The sequence below is a fragment of the Myotis myotis genome, unplaced genomic scaffold, assembly GCF_014108235.1.
Source record: "Myotis myotis isolate mMyoMyo1 unplaced genomic scaffold, mMyoMyo1.p scaffold_m19_p_2, whole genome shotgun sequence".
Taxonomy (NCBI): domain Eukaryota; kingdom Metazoa; phylum Chordata; class Mammalia; order Chiroptera; family Vespertilionidae; genus Myotis; species Myotis myotis.
In genome coordinates, this window is record NW_023416324.1 from 55,722,609 (window position 1) to 55,737,082 (window position 14,474).

Sequence of the window (14,474 nt, forward strand, 5' to 3'; positions counted from 1 at the left end):
TTCCTTTTTTCCAAATCTTACTTTATAAATTAAGAAAATTCTACACATTTTTAACCATAATTGACCATACTATTGCCTAATTTTGCAGTGGTAATTTACTCCCTAACACCCCTTTCTGTTTGATATGAGGTCTGGCCTAAAAAGCTCTCTAAGAATCTGTATTCCCTGTTTCATTAGAGATACAGCTGTGTGAGCATGCTAATTATTTTTTTGAATGAAATAATTTATGTATTCTCATGTTCCCAATGTGTCTGTCCTGGTTTCCCCCAGTTCGATGCCGACCGAAATGAGGATGAGGTGTTCTATGACATCAGCATGGCGGTGGACAGCAAGTTATTTCCGAACAAAGAGGCTGCAGCAAGTAAGTCCCTGTGTCCTTCGAGCAACACTCTGTCCTGATCACCTGCCAGGTGTCCGGGGCTTTGTAGTAAGGTTGGAGCTCAACACATTGCTGTGAGGTTTTGAGGATGACGCTGTTCTCAGAGCTTTATACTTTCTGGTCTAGAAATCAAGGAACAAAACAAAAGAGAAAGGAAGGCCCTTATAGTTACTTGCCTTTCTTCCAGTCATTACACATGCAAATTAGTAGATAGTCACCATGTAGCATAAGACCTATCTATTTATATAAAAGCCTAAGCGACCATTACGACAGAACAACCGGAACGACTGGTCGCTATGACATGCACTGACCACCAGGGGACACCCTCAACATCAATGGGGCCTGCCAGCAAATCTCCCAGTCCCTCCCCCCAGCCGGCAGGCCCCGATCACCCAATCGGGGCCAGGCCCCGGGGCTGGGACAGGGAACCGGGGGTGGATGGCAGCAGACGCAACCCCTTTCCCAGGGGGGCCAAGGGCCGGCTCCCTCCTCGGGGCCAGCGGCCAACCTCCTGGGTCCTTCCCCTATTCCTCCCCTGAGCTGGCAGGCCCCAATCAGCCCACGGCAGTTGGCCGTCTCCCCCAGGCCGGCAGACCCCAATTGCCCTATCCAGGCCTGCCAGCCAACCTCCTGGTCCCTCCCCCTGGCTGGCAGGTCCCAATCGCCCAATCGGGGCCAGGCCCTGGGCTGAGATGAGGAACTGGGGGTGGGTGGTGGCGGACACGGGCAGCAAGGGAAGGGGAGGGGAGGTGGGGAGGCAGGGAACTGCATGGTGTCAGTGTGTGGGCGGCAAGGAAAGGAGGAGGCAGTAGGCAGGGAACCTGATAGGCACTGACCTCCAGCCAGGCCTAGGGATCCCTTCGGTGCACGAATTTCATGCACTGGGCCTCTAGTGTTATTATAATTCAGAAAAATCTAATCTAGCGTACACTTTGCACAAGAATTCAAAGTTCCAATTCCTGCAGGACTCCCTAACCCACACAGGTCTCACCTTTGCTGAGGTTGGGGGGAGGAAGGGAGGAGCCTCCTCTTGGATCTGAGAGCCACTCCCACCTGCTCCACAATCCCTGCTGTGGCCCTGCCCCTTCTCTTCCTAGTACTCTCACCTAGAAGTTTGCCATTGGAGGGTCATGCAGAGCAATCATACCCCCATAGTGGGCAGGTCTCACAGTTCTGTCCTTGACCCTTCTCTCCCTGTCCTTTACTCTCTGGGTTAACATGGTGTCCCTCTTGGCTTCAACTATCAATTCCATGTGATGACTCTCAATCTTTGGCTCAGTCCTGATCTTTTTTTCTCAGTTATGGCCTCAGTGGGTAAAGACCAAAAAGTTCTAGGCTGTAAAGAAAAAGGCTAAACACTTAACGTTTTAAACCATATTTAAGCCCACTAAGTAGCTTTAAAGAAAGGCAGGATTAAAAGGCAAGTGGTAGTCTTTCTGGGCAGACCCGCAGAGCACAGATAACTGATTAACTCAGCTGCCCACTTTTCCAAGAATGTTTGCCAAAAGATGGCCTACTGCAGGGAAAGGTGCAATATTGGGAAGCACATAAGACCAGCTAAACAGACTGCTGCTGCTCTGACGAATGCATGGCACCGGTGCTCTTTAAGTTAATATCTTACTTAGAACACTTATCAGACCTCTAACAACAGATATCTAATTGCCAGATAGCTTCAGTTTGCTAATACAGTGTGGGGGGTGGAGGGCTGATGTAGGCTGCCCCTTCTTTAGAACTGCCAGCATTTTGTGGCTTTCACGTGGCATTTTTCCAACGTGGCCTCGTCCTGCAATAATGCAGCCGGATTGGCTTCTGTGCTAAGTCGGTACACTGCCTGAGGACCGGCCTTTGCCCTTATTCTCCCACGTCCCCTTGGCCCAGGGCACAGTGCCTGCCCTCTGCAGAGGTTTGAAGGGGCTCCTCTTTCCTCTCTACACCTCCGACTTCTCACGGAGGGTGTTTGTGCTCACGGCTCTGACTCCCACTAGCTCCTTCCACTCCCAAGTCCTGAGAGCTGGGTTCTGCTCCAGCCTCCACAGCAGTCTGTTCCGTGTGTCAGCCCTCGGTGAATGACGTGTGCCCAGGAGGGACTGTGGAAACTAGAAATAAGCAATGCCGCCTTCCAGGAAGCAGCCACTTCACAGCTCCAAGCTATTGTTCTCATTAAGGAATGGGCCAGGGTTGTCAGATCCGTGTCTCCTCCATGAGAAAACAGAAACCTGCACTTGTAGATGAAATCTCCAGGCTCAGGAAAGTCGGTGACTCACCCAATTAAACACGTCTTGCCGGTGTCCTCTGCTCTGTGAATTGCCAGCCCCGGGTTTTGTTCCTTTACTCTTTCCTTCTCTCTGAACCCCCTGCAGAGTCCCAGCTGCCCACGGCTCTCAGATCACCTCCTTTTAAATGTTTAAAATAAAAACTGTATATATTTAAGATGTGCAGCACGGGAAATGATGGCTACAGTCAAACTAGTTGACATATACCAGTAGTTACCGTTTTTCTATGTGTGATCAGTGGCACCTGAAGAATATTCTTTTCACAAAGTTCCAGTATTCAGAGTATTGCCGACAGGCATCATGCTGTACATTAAACCTGTAGACTTATTCATCCTACCTCACTGCAACTTGGTACAACGTTAGCCAACATCTCCCCGCTTCGCCCACCAGCGTGCTCACGGTCACCATCATGCTCGGCTTCTATGTGCTTGACCTTTTTCTATTCCACATATAAGTCAAATCACGCAGTTTTTCTCTTACAAGAAAGCAGGGCAAAAATGTTCCTACCCTCACAGCCCACACTGATCCTCTGTCCTCGGGGTCACCTTGGAAGTCCAATCTTGTTCTCAGTCTCCACGGCACTCACCCAAGGCTGTGTCGTTCCTTGCCCATCCCTGGCCTCTCCTGTCTGTCATGAATATTGATTGTTGCCATGGGAATCCTCCTAGAATGCCTCTCTGATCCCCCTGCCTCCCTGACAAAAAATGAAACAAAGCAAAACTTTCAATGGCTTTCCTGCAGGCTGAGCACCAGTGCCCTTAGCATGGGGAACATACCCTTAGCTTTCCCACAGGGGTCCTGCTCCCTCTAAGGCATCACCTCCCCCGTCACCCACACCAGCTTCCTCCAGGGTCTTGGAGACCTCAGGTATCTTCCTGCCTCTGGCCATTTTGCACAAGTTGCTTGGAAACGCCTGGGCAAGCATGTCAAACTCGCAGCTGGCAGGCCGCATTTGCATCCCTGGACTCTCCCAACTCCTAGCCCCATCCATTACCTGGTCAGATCCTACTCTGTATCTCAGATCAAATGTGATTTCTTCAGGAAGCTTGCTCAGGCCCCATCCCAGACTAGATTAGGCCCTGGAGTGGCACCCTGCACTTTTCTTTCAGGGTATTTATCACAATTGTGATTATATAATTAGAAATATGATTGTTAAAAAAAAAATCTATTTCCCTTTTTAGAGTGCAAGGCTTCAAAAAGACAGTGTGTGTGTTGTGTGTGTTGTGTGTGTGTGTGTGTGTGTGTGTGTGTGTGTGTGTGTGTATGTGTGTGTGTGTGATACCCAGTGTGAATCTCACAGGAGATAGCATAGAAGGCCTTTCCCTACTGGTCACCTCAGCTGGGCTGCTCAGCTGAGTTCACCGACTCACAGCCCCACCACATTTTCATTGGCTCCAGAGGAGAGTGTAGGTTTGTTGCCTCCCTGCCATAGAATGCAGTTCCCTGAACCTCTGCACTCCTCCAGCCCATCTGCAATGTCCCCCACTCCCCGCAGCCCTCCATTAATGCTTCTAGTGGGGCTTTGGGATCTAGCACTCAGTTTGTCTGGGCCTCAGAGAATTGGGAACAGTAAATGGTTTATGTGTGTAAAGCACATGGCTGTCACATTGAAAAGACTATATGTATCCTATATAATAAAAGGCTAATATGCAACTTGACCAAATGGTGGAACAACCAGTTGCTATGACATGCACTGACCACCAGGGGGCAGATGCTCAATGCAGGAGCTGCTCCCTGGTGGCCAGGGCACTCCCACAGGGGGAGCACCGCACAGCCAGAAGCCTGGCTCACGGCTGCCGCTGCCAAGCACAGCAGTGGTGGCAGGAGCCTCTCCCGCTTCCACTGCAGCACTAAGGATGTCCAACGGATGGCTCCCGGACTGTGAGAGGGTGCAGGCCGGGCTGAGGGATACCCCCCCACACACACCCCAAATACACAAATCTTGTGCACTGGGCTTCTAGTGTTTATGTGTGTGTGTGTGTGTGTGTGTGTGTGTGTGTGTGTGTGTGTGTGTGTGTTAGCATCTCTGCTGAGGATTTGAGGAGTCCCAAGGACAGGCCACATCTTACTAAACACAACTCTTCCCCATTTCCCTGGGTCTGCTTCTGCTCTCCCTCTCTCCCTTCCTCCCTCCTTCCACCCCAGGATGGAAGAACTGGAAAATCCCCCTTCCCTTCTCACCCAGAGTAGTCCACCCACACCAGATCCCTCAAGGAGCTCACTTTTTAGTCCCAAATACTGTCCACATATTTTTTCAAAAAAGGGCTCTTTAAAGTAATTCAAATGCAAACTGTGACTAACACTTTCCATGCTTGTTGGCATTAGCGCTGGCTGCTCCACCCGGCTCCTGGGTAACTCCTGGAACGCTTGTGAGGGCTTTAATGTTTGTGGAGCAAATGAAGATCAAGATCCACGAAAGTCAGATGTCAGTGTCCTTTTACTCACTTCAGTCCTTTGACATATATGTGTCGAATGCATGGGATTTCTAAGTACCATTCTTAGACTCGGAGATGAAATATGCCCTCCCCAAAGCTGCTTATAATTTAGTGGGAGAGACAGAACTGGGAGAGGCCGCTTTCCTCAGAGGGGCAGATGAAGTGCAAGAGGCATTCTATCCACCCTTCACTGCCCAGAAGCCCTGCCTTGAAGGAGTGTTTCTTACTCAAAGTGGGAGGAGGGCATTCCTAACACTTCAGATTGAAGATCCACTAGGTCCTAGTGACTAGGAAGAAAACGTCTGTGGCATTATCCCAGGAAGCAGCACGGTTAGCCTTGTGGTACCGCTAACGCCAATTTGTATCAACTTCCCACTTAAATTTAAGGAGACGGCCTGGAAATGATATTTCCAAAAACCAGTCGGCATCTAAAACTGGTGACACTGAGTGCTCCCTGTGGACTTTTAATTCAGCTCATATTTTTCTCTGGTGTCTACAGAAAGGATATTTTTTAAAGATGAAAAGAAATCAAGAAATTCAAAATTGGGGGACGTGAAAGCCATCCTATCACTTTTTTCAAATGTCCTAATTTTGCTCTTTTCTTTAGATAACAAGAGACTTCATTGAAGTTGTTTTATATGTTAAATTGCCCAATGAAAGAAGGCAAAATGTGTACATATGGCTATATTTACCTCCCTATTTTGTATAGTCAAACCTTAGACTGTTATTAAAGGTCTCATTTTCAGCAAACCAAGCAACCAATACCAAAGAAAATGAAAGCTATTCAGTCATTATCAGAGCTGATAATGACATCCTTTGTCTGTTGCCTTCTATAATAAATTAGTACTGTTGCCAAGAGCAACAATGTGTCAAGAAATTCCTCCCCTCTATGATACAATAAAATTTCTGTTAAAAGCATTTTTTCGGGAAAGCCAATCTCTTCTTCCTTATAAGCACAGGTTGTGGGTTATTGTTTTTGTAAACAACGATCTCTTCATTCTGTTGCTGAAAACAGTTTTCTAATAATCTTGTTCCAGTTTCAAATATTAATGTATAATATCTTTTAACTGGGCTGTGTACAAGCCCTTCACTTTGTGCTTTTCTAAAACAACCAAAAGAACAGTTTCTAATTAAATAAAGTAAGTAGGACACAGGAACTAAAACAGCTACATGTTTAATAAGCCTTTGAGTTCATATCATGTTGCTCACTTCATATGAATCGCTGTACTAGAAAATAGATATGTGAGATGAGGGAATCATTTAAGTACCGATCTCCACTTCCACTCGGCAGCGGTGGGTAATATCCATACTATGGAAGTAGTGAAAACTAAATAAAATTGCCATCACCTTGAATGATGCTATTACTAGCAGCCCCTTGGTTGTCACCAGCTGGAGTGACACACCTTGATTTTACTTCTAATTCTTCCATTTCCGCAGCCACCCAGGGACGCGTCTCATCATCAACCATTCATTTTCGCAGAATGTAGAGGAGACGGCAGGTCCTCCAGGTCCTCTCCTATCAAATGCTAGAAGGAAAGATCATAGTTATAAAGCCATTGGGATGGCTCCTGCTTAGAATTTGGAGTCAGCAGATGTGTAGGAGAAATGGGGACTATAATTTCTATCCTTATCTCACTCACTTTCTGCAGGACCTTGGCCAAGTTATTTGACTTCTCCGCACCTCATGTTTCTCTTTTCTAAAATGAGGAGGAAGAAGTCTGTGAAATACTGGTTCAAAAATGTCTGTGCTCTTATCATAGGAAAATAATGCATTCTACTTCTGACATATTTCCTGCCTCACACACATACTAGTACATGCAAGCTGACCTTTAAACTGGGCTTTCAGGCAATCAGGTCTCTTGGCCCTAAGACACGCCTTATACAAAACTAGAGGCCCGGTGCACAAATTCGTGCATGGGTGGGGTCTTTTGGCCCGGCCCGATGGGGGCCCATGGGAGGTGGGGCTGGCCGGGGGGAGGGGCCGCAGGAGGGCTCCAGGGCATGTCCAGCCCATCTCGCTCAGTCCCAATCAGCCAGGCCTCAGCCCCCTACTGGTCGGAGCGTCTATCCCCTGGTGATCATTGCACATCATAGCAAGCGGCCTTAACATATCATTAGCATATTATGCTTTGATTGGTTGAACAGATGACCAGATGACCAGACACTTAACATATTAGGCTTTTATTATATAGGATTTTATTTGAAAAATACCAAAAGCAAAAAGAGAGAGAGAACGAAAAATACCAGACACACAAAGATATAAAAAGTATACTAATAATAGAGGAATATGGAAATTGTGAGGATGCCATTACAGTAGCATTAACGACCAGCAGGCTGTCTGGGGCAACCAGGCTGGCAAAGGAGTTAGTGGGGGACAACCAAATGACTGAACAGCAGGCTGCATGGGGCGACTACGCTGGCAGTGGGGGAGTAGTTGGGAGTGACCAGGCTGGCAAGGGGGTGCAGTTGGGGGCAACCAGGCCAGCAGGGAGGCAGTTGGGAGTGACCAGGCCCACAGGGGGGGGCAGTTGAGGGCAACCAGGCCAGCAGGGGGCCAGTTGGGAGAGACCAGGCAGAGGCGGTTAGGGTTGATCAGGCTGGCGGCGGGGGGAGGTGGGGGGGGCAGTCAGGAAGGCAGGCAGGCAGGTGAGCAGTTAGGAGCCAGCAGTCCTGGATTGTGAGAGTGATGTCCAAATGCTGGTTTAGGCCCAATCCCAGCAATTTGACATCCCCTGAGGGGTCCTGGATTGGAGAGGGTGCAGACTGGGCTGAGGAGACCCCTCATTCATGAATTTCATGCACCGGGCCTCTAGTCTATTATAATTCCACTTTAAACAATTATATATGTATAACTAAATTTTTGTGTATCACCCCTCTAGTCTCACTCTGTTAATAGCGTGTGGTGCATAGTCTTCCACACTCCATTCTAGTAAGCACCTTATTAACAATGGAATTGTCAAGGGCCTAGCACTGTGCCACACACACCTATGTGACTCTCAGTAGCAACCCTGCAGGTAGCTACTTTTCCAAAATGGTTCGGCGGGTCAATTATGTCCATTTTGAAAAACTTCATTATCCTTTAAAAAAATTTTAAAGATACAAACAATAAACAGTAGCGTGACTGCTTAGTACTTAGTTTGGTAAGCAGCAGGGCTGATGATGATGAGAAGGGAAGAGTTGAGAAAAAAAACTATGTGAGAACCTACTTAGATTCTCTTTTCGGAAGAAAATATGAAAGCAGCCTCTCTGGAGAGGTCCATACCTGAGATGTTTTTATCAAAACTCCATCTTCATTCAACATTACTCATTGTATATTGTGGCCAAGAATTATTTGGCAAGGCCGAGTATAAAATGAAACATAGAGTCGTTTATTTCCTTACAGGGTGCATAGTGTTTTATGGGCAGCACTGACTTCTGTCTTTCTGGTTAGTTAGGTGATTTCTACAGGGGTGGGCAAAAGTAGGCTTACGGGTATGCATTTATTCTTGTACTACTAGTTATTTATTGGTTTGTATGACTACTGCAGACCTACTTTTGCCCACCCCTGCATTTCGCAGCAGGAGAGAGTTGATAGATGAGGATGATGAATCAGTTGTGCTCCAGGAGCTCCATTATGAGCCTTTGGGGGCCATTGGGTAAGCAATTCAGTGTAACCTGTGGCACCCAGGAAGGGAAGATCCTATTAATACACTAAGCTGACCTGATTTTTCTCACCTTCAGGGACTTAGGGGATGCAAAGGCTGGAGGGAAAGCTCAGGTTCTCATGGACTGAGCAAATTCAGCATATCTTATTTCTAGGAACCCTTGCTCTTCTCCCACTCTGGACTTGGCTCATGGTGTTCCCTCCACCTCAGTGTCTATCACACACCCCTAAACTGCTTTCCTCTGGGATAACCCTATTCACCCTCACAGTTCAGGCTCATGGATTCATTCCTCATGAAGAATCCCACCTCCACCAGCACTCCATTACTAGGCAGAAGTAACCCTCTCTTTTTGGTCCCTGAACCTTGCTATGGACAAATCCATCTCCTTCACAAAAGTTTGTCTTCTTCTTAAGGGTGGAGACCAGTGATGGCGAACCTATGGCACACGTGTCAGAGGTGACATGCGAACTCATTTTTTTGGTTGATTTTTCTTTGTTAAATGGCATTTAAATATATACAATAAATATCAAAAATATAAGTCTTTGTTTTAACATGGTTGCAAATATCAAAAAAATTTCTGTATGTGACACGGCACCAGAGTTAAGTTAGGGTTTTTCAAAATGCTGGCACACAGAGCTCAAAAGGTTTGCCATCACTGGTGGAGACAGTGTCCACAGCACCTGCATTTTCTGTCTGCAGGTCAAACAGTGCCTGGCAGATGGGAAGAGTCTAGAAATGTTTGTGGATTTAATGTAATCATGAGGACAATATGGAAACCTAGTGGGAGAGTGTTTGCTCTAGAAATGTACACAAACAGCCTCCTTAGGTCATCCTTTCCTTTCTAATCTTAGGTTCAGGTGACCTTGATTCTCCGATGATGTTGGACTCTGGAGAGATCATTGACACAGGATCTGATTATGAAGATCAGGTAATTAAAACCTAAAAGCATTTCGCTGTTTAAGTAGTTTTAATTTTAGCCTTTGTTAATGTTTCATGAAAATTAGAATTACAAATCATTTTGAGAAATGTTTACAGTAACATATATCCTGTAATAAATCGCAATAGCCTACAGCTTTCATTCATTAAATTCGGTCCTTTAGCTCATCCTTATCCACAGATATAAAATGGCAATAAATTAAGAAAAGGTTTGTGGTCAAAAGTTACATTCGATAGAAATGAGGTTACCAGAGTTATCTTGCCCAAGAATTTGCCTGTATCTCTATCACTTAATCCATAATAAACCAAAGGTATTTATTAATAAGCATTGGCTACAGGTTTGGGGATGTGCTTTCCTATGTCTAACTTTTGAAAGGGACTGATGGCCAAGGGCAACACAGCCAGGGAGTTAAATATGTTTTCTATTGGAATAAAAGCAAAGAAATGTATCTGGGTCATTTTCTTCTCGGCAGAAGAACTTTCCCTACTGCTATATTTTATTCTTCCAAAATAGTTGGCAAATGATCCAATCCTCTCATCAGGCCTTGTTTTTTAAAAAAGGATAATGTCCAAAACTCCCTCCCACCTCTCACCAAAGCTCCTCTGCAATGGCTGAGCGCCAGGTGGACATGGGCTGGGGTTTTTCCCCATCTTCAACTCATATATGTCTCAAATAAAGCAGGTAGGTCTGACCATTGTCCAGATATAAAGGCTGGCTATACATTTCACGTACATATGCAGAAGTTATTTTCACAAGTGTTAAGTTTCCTTTCCTTATATCACAAAGCAAGAAGTTACTGATGAGTCATATAATGGTACATACTTATACTTTAGCATCTATTAGGTGCTTAATACATACATAAACATAGTGCTAAGTTTGTTCATTTGAGTATCTCACAACCTCTTTGGGAAATAGGAATTATTATCTCTATTCATACACAAGAAAACTAAGCAAAGAGTAATTTGCTCACAGGTATACAACAGGTTTCACCGTGGGGAGATAAACTTCGAGTGCCTTCCCTGCCTCCTTTCCTCCCTTCCAAATGCCACCCATTCACTGGTACATTTTTGGAGCCTTTTCAGTTGATAAACCTTAAGATCTCAACCGAGGCAAACACCAGACAACCACTACTGAAGGTGAGTTCACAATCCAAAATTACAGACGACACAAAGAAAAAACCATAACAAGAAATCCAGCTGGTTCAACAAATGAAAGACTTCACACCCCAAAAACTAGAGATAACAGAAAATTCTGAAAGAAATGTTAATATCGGAATATTTTTAAAAAATATTTTTTTATTGATTTCAGAGAGGAAAGGAGAGGGAAAGAGAGATAGAAACATCAATGATGGCTGCCTCCTGCACGCCCCCTACTGGATATGTGACCTGTCCGGGAATCGAACCATGACCTGGTTCACAGGTGGACACTCAATCACTGAGCCATGTCGGCTGGACCAAAAAGGTTTTTTTACATGTGACTTCCAAAGGGAATATGCATGGGAAGGAAAGGGGCATAAGGAAAGCAGACATGCTGTTAATTGCACATTACCTCTTCTCATCCATTTGACATTCCCATCTCCCTACAAGCAAGAAAGCTGGAAAACAGAGCTTACTCAGTGTCCAGGAAAAGAGAGAGATCTATTCCATGAGCACTGAGCCAGCCTGGACCACAAAACTCTTGCCCCCCAGTATATTGCTCTTTTGGTGCACCTCATACTTCCCGCTCTCTCATTCTTGGTTTCCTCATTGCACTCCTCTCAATTCATTATGTCAATGTGGGTGCTCCAGCCCCTTCACGCCTCATTGCACATGCTCTCTTTTGAGAAGCACAGTCATAGCCGTGATTTCGGATATGTCTGTCTGCTAAACAGCAACGGTTGGATTTCCCATGTGCATCTCAAAATCAACACGCCCAAAAACAAACTCACCATCTTCCCCCACAAAATCTCTTCTTCCTTTTCTTTTCCCTATTTCTGTGAGTGGTACCACCATTCTCCCAGCTGCCCAAGCCAAAAGCCAGGGCGTCTTCCTCACCTCCTTCCTTTCTCTCCCTCCCTACCTCAGTTTGATCAGAAGCCGGCCAGTTCTGTGCAGGAACTGCTCCTCATCCCTCCAGGCCCACTGCCTGGTGCACACCTTCTGCCTTCCTCTGCGGGACCCTGAGACAGTGTCCTAACCCGTGTCCCTTCCCCGGCTCCTCACCCATCAAATTCATCTTTCTGAACAGAAAAGGCAGTCATGGCATCATTCCACTGCTTAAAGCCCTCTTGACTTCTCATTAAGGTCAGAATTAAAATAAAACCGCTTACCACATACATCGGAACCTTCAAATTAGAATCTGACCACCTACATCCCTCCCCAAACTCATCCCTTGCTAATCCTCAAAACACACTGAACGCCCCGGCCCCACCAAGCCATTTACAGTTCCCCCAAATGGGCTGTGCTTTGTCAGTTACAGCTTGGGTTTCCCAGGGCACTGGTTCCTGTGGAGATTCTTTCCTCTGTATCGAAGTCCTCCCTGCCCCCATCACCTCTGCCCCAGATAACCCCTGCTCATGCTTCTTCAACCAGGCTTCTCCTTGGGGAAGCTCTTCTCTTGTCCCTCCCAGGGGGCCCATAAAACCCTGTGTTGCAATATTCTCCTGTATCGCAGGGACTATGTTCCGCTCTGTGTGTATAAAATGCCTGCCACACAGCCTGGTACACAGCATGTGCTCAGTAAATTTCCATTCCTTTAAAAGCTGATAAAATGATTTCTAGTCCTTCTACTTAATATGTGATTTTTCTGATAACGTGCTAACACTTTTGAGCCAGGGTTTCCTCTCCTAGAGAATGATGATGATAACTCCACCAAGAATTACTGTTGAGGAAAGTAGGGAATGAAGCTTACCTCATTCAGAACAAGTGCCCTAAAAGTGTGAACATCCTTTTTTTCTTGCTCCAAACTCGACTTAGACTGAACTTTTCAGGAATGGCTGCCTTTCTGTGGGTGGCAGAGGCCACCGTAGCTTCAGCTGGATGAATGCTAATTGTCTGAACAATCCTGGATTCCATCCGGCATGTAGGTGCTTAGAAGTCACCACTCTGCCCTAACAACAAGTAAAAAGCTGAACAAACTGAAAAATCCACAATTCTCAGGTCTGTCAGAGAAGTGAGGCCACAAGGCAAACCACTACACCAAAAGTCGGCAATAAGGCAGACTCAGAGAATCACACCTTATGGGAACAGAAACCCACAAACAAGAATCTCCACAGGAACCAGGGCCCTGGGAAACCCAAGCTGTAATTGACAAACTGCCAGAGGCTCCTATGGGCAGTTCTGAGAGTTGAAAACTCCAGGAGGCCCAGGTAGAGAGGTCCCCCACACTCTGTGAGTTTCACCTCCAGGAACTTGACCAGGTCCCCACAGTGTCAGAGAGAAATCTGCTTGTTTTTCAGGCAGCGGGAGGGAGGGAGGAACCTTTTTCAAATACTCAGAGCACTCTCTCCTTCCTAACAAGGGCTGCTCTCAGGAGAAACTGTTCCCAGGACCTAAGCTGCTGGGCTTTCATGGGAGCTTAACCACCTAGGAGAAAGGAAATACCAACTCCCTCCACCTCCAGCCATTCTGCTTTCCCACCCGCTCCACCCCACTTTCAAGGGGAGAAACTAAGAAGCCCTGGTGAGGCTCACCAGGAGGCTGAGACCTAATTCCAGGACTGCATGCCCTTCATAGAGCACTTCCCATCCTCCCCACACCTTCCCACCACACAACTAAAACTTATTTACTGCAGTGCCTTTTACCTAGTACATCGTGTCCAGCTTCCAACAAAAAATTACAAGACATATTCAGACGTGAAAGCACAGTCTGAAGAGACTGAACCAGCATCAGAACAAGAGCCAGATATTCAGCTTATCAGAAAAGGAGTTTCGTTTTGTTTTTAATAAACTTTGGTTAATATGCTAAGGGCTTAGATGGAAAAAGTAGACAATATACAAGAACAGGTGGATAATGTAAGTAGAGAGATGGAAATTCTAAAAAGCATCAACAAGAAATGCTAAGGATAAAAATCACCAGCAGAAATGAAGAATGCCTGTGAGGGGCTCATGAATGGACTGGAAATGGCTGAGGAAAGAACCCGGAGCGTGAAGATATGACAATAGGAACTCCCCAAACTGAAAGGCAAAGAGAAAAAAAGGCTGGGAGAAAAAGAGAACAGCGTATTCAAGAAATGCGGGCCAATGACAAAGGATATAATATACCTGTAATGGGATTACTGTGAGAGGAAGAAAGGAAGAGAAGAAATATTTGAAGTAATAATAACTGAGAATTTCCCCAAAATTAATGTCAGATACCAGCCCACAGATATAGGAAGCTGAAAGAACACTAAATAGGATAAACATTTTTAAAATTACACCTAGGCATATCATATTCAAACTGCAGTAAGTCAATGAAAAGAAGCCAGAGGGGAAAAAAATTTGCTTTTCTATAGAGAAGGAGAAATAAACACTTTCTCGGACAAAAATTTGTTGCCTTGTAAGAACTGTTTAAAGAAATTCTTTAGAGAGAAGGAAAAGGATACAGGCCAGAATTCAGATCTACATAAAGAAAGGAAGAGTACCAGAGAATGTATAAGTGAAAGTAAAAAAACTTTTATTTTTCTCATTCTTAATTGCTCTAACAGGCCGCAGTTTGTTCAAAACAGTCATAGCAACAATATACTTGATAGTGTGTGCTAAGTATAAGTGAAATGAGTGACAGCTATGATGCAAGGGACAGGAGGGAGGAATTAGGAATGTTTTGTTATTAACATAAAGGTCCAGAGAAA

The 14,474-nt window shown here is 45.6% G+C and overlaps 1 protein-coding gene across 2 annotated transcripts in view; it reads left to right on the forward strand.

Annotated features, from left to right (window-relative positions):
* The window catches only part of AK5 (adenylate kinase 5), a 210,446-nt gene that overhangs the window by 121,868 nt on the left and 74,104 nt on the right, over positions 1 to 14,474 (forward strand). For both annotated transcript variants that reach the window (XM_036351095.1, XM_036351094.1), the window contains exons 7-8: positions 271 to 361; positions 9,583 to 9,659. In XM_036351095.1, coding sequence (XP_036206988.1) covers positions 271 to 361; positions 9,583 to 9,659 — 168 coding nt within the window. The remainder of the gene's footprint in view (positions 1 to 270; positions 362 to 9,582; positions 9,660 to 14,474) is intronic.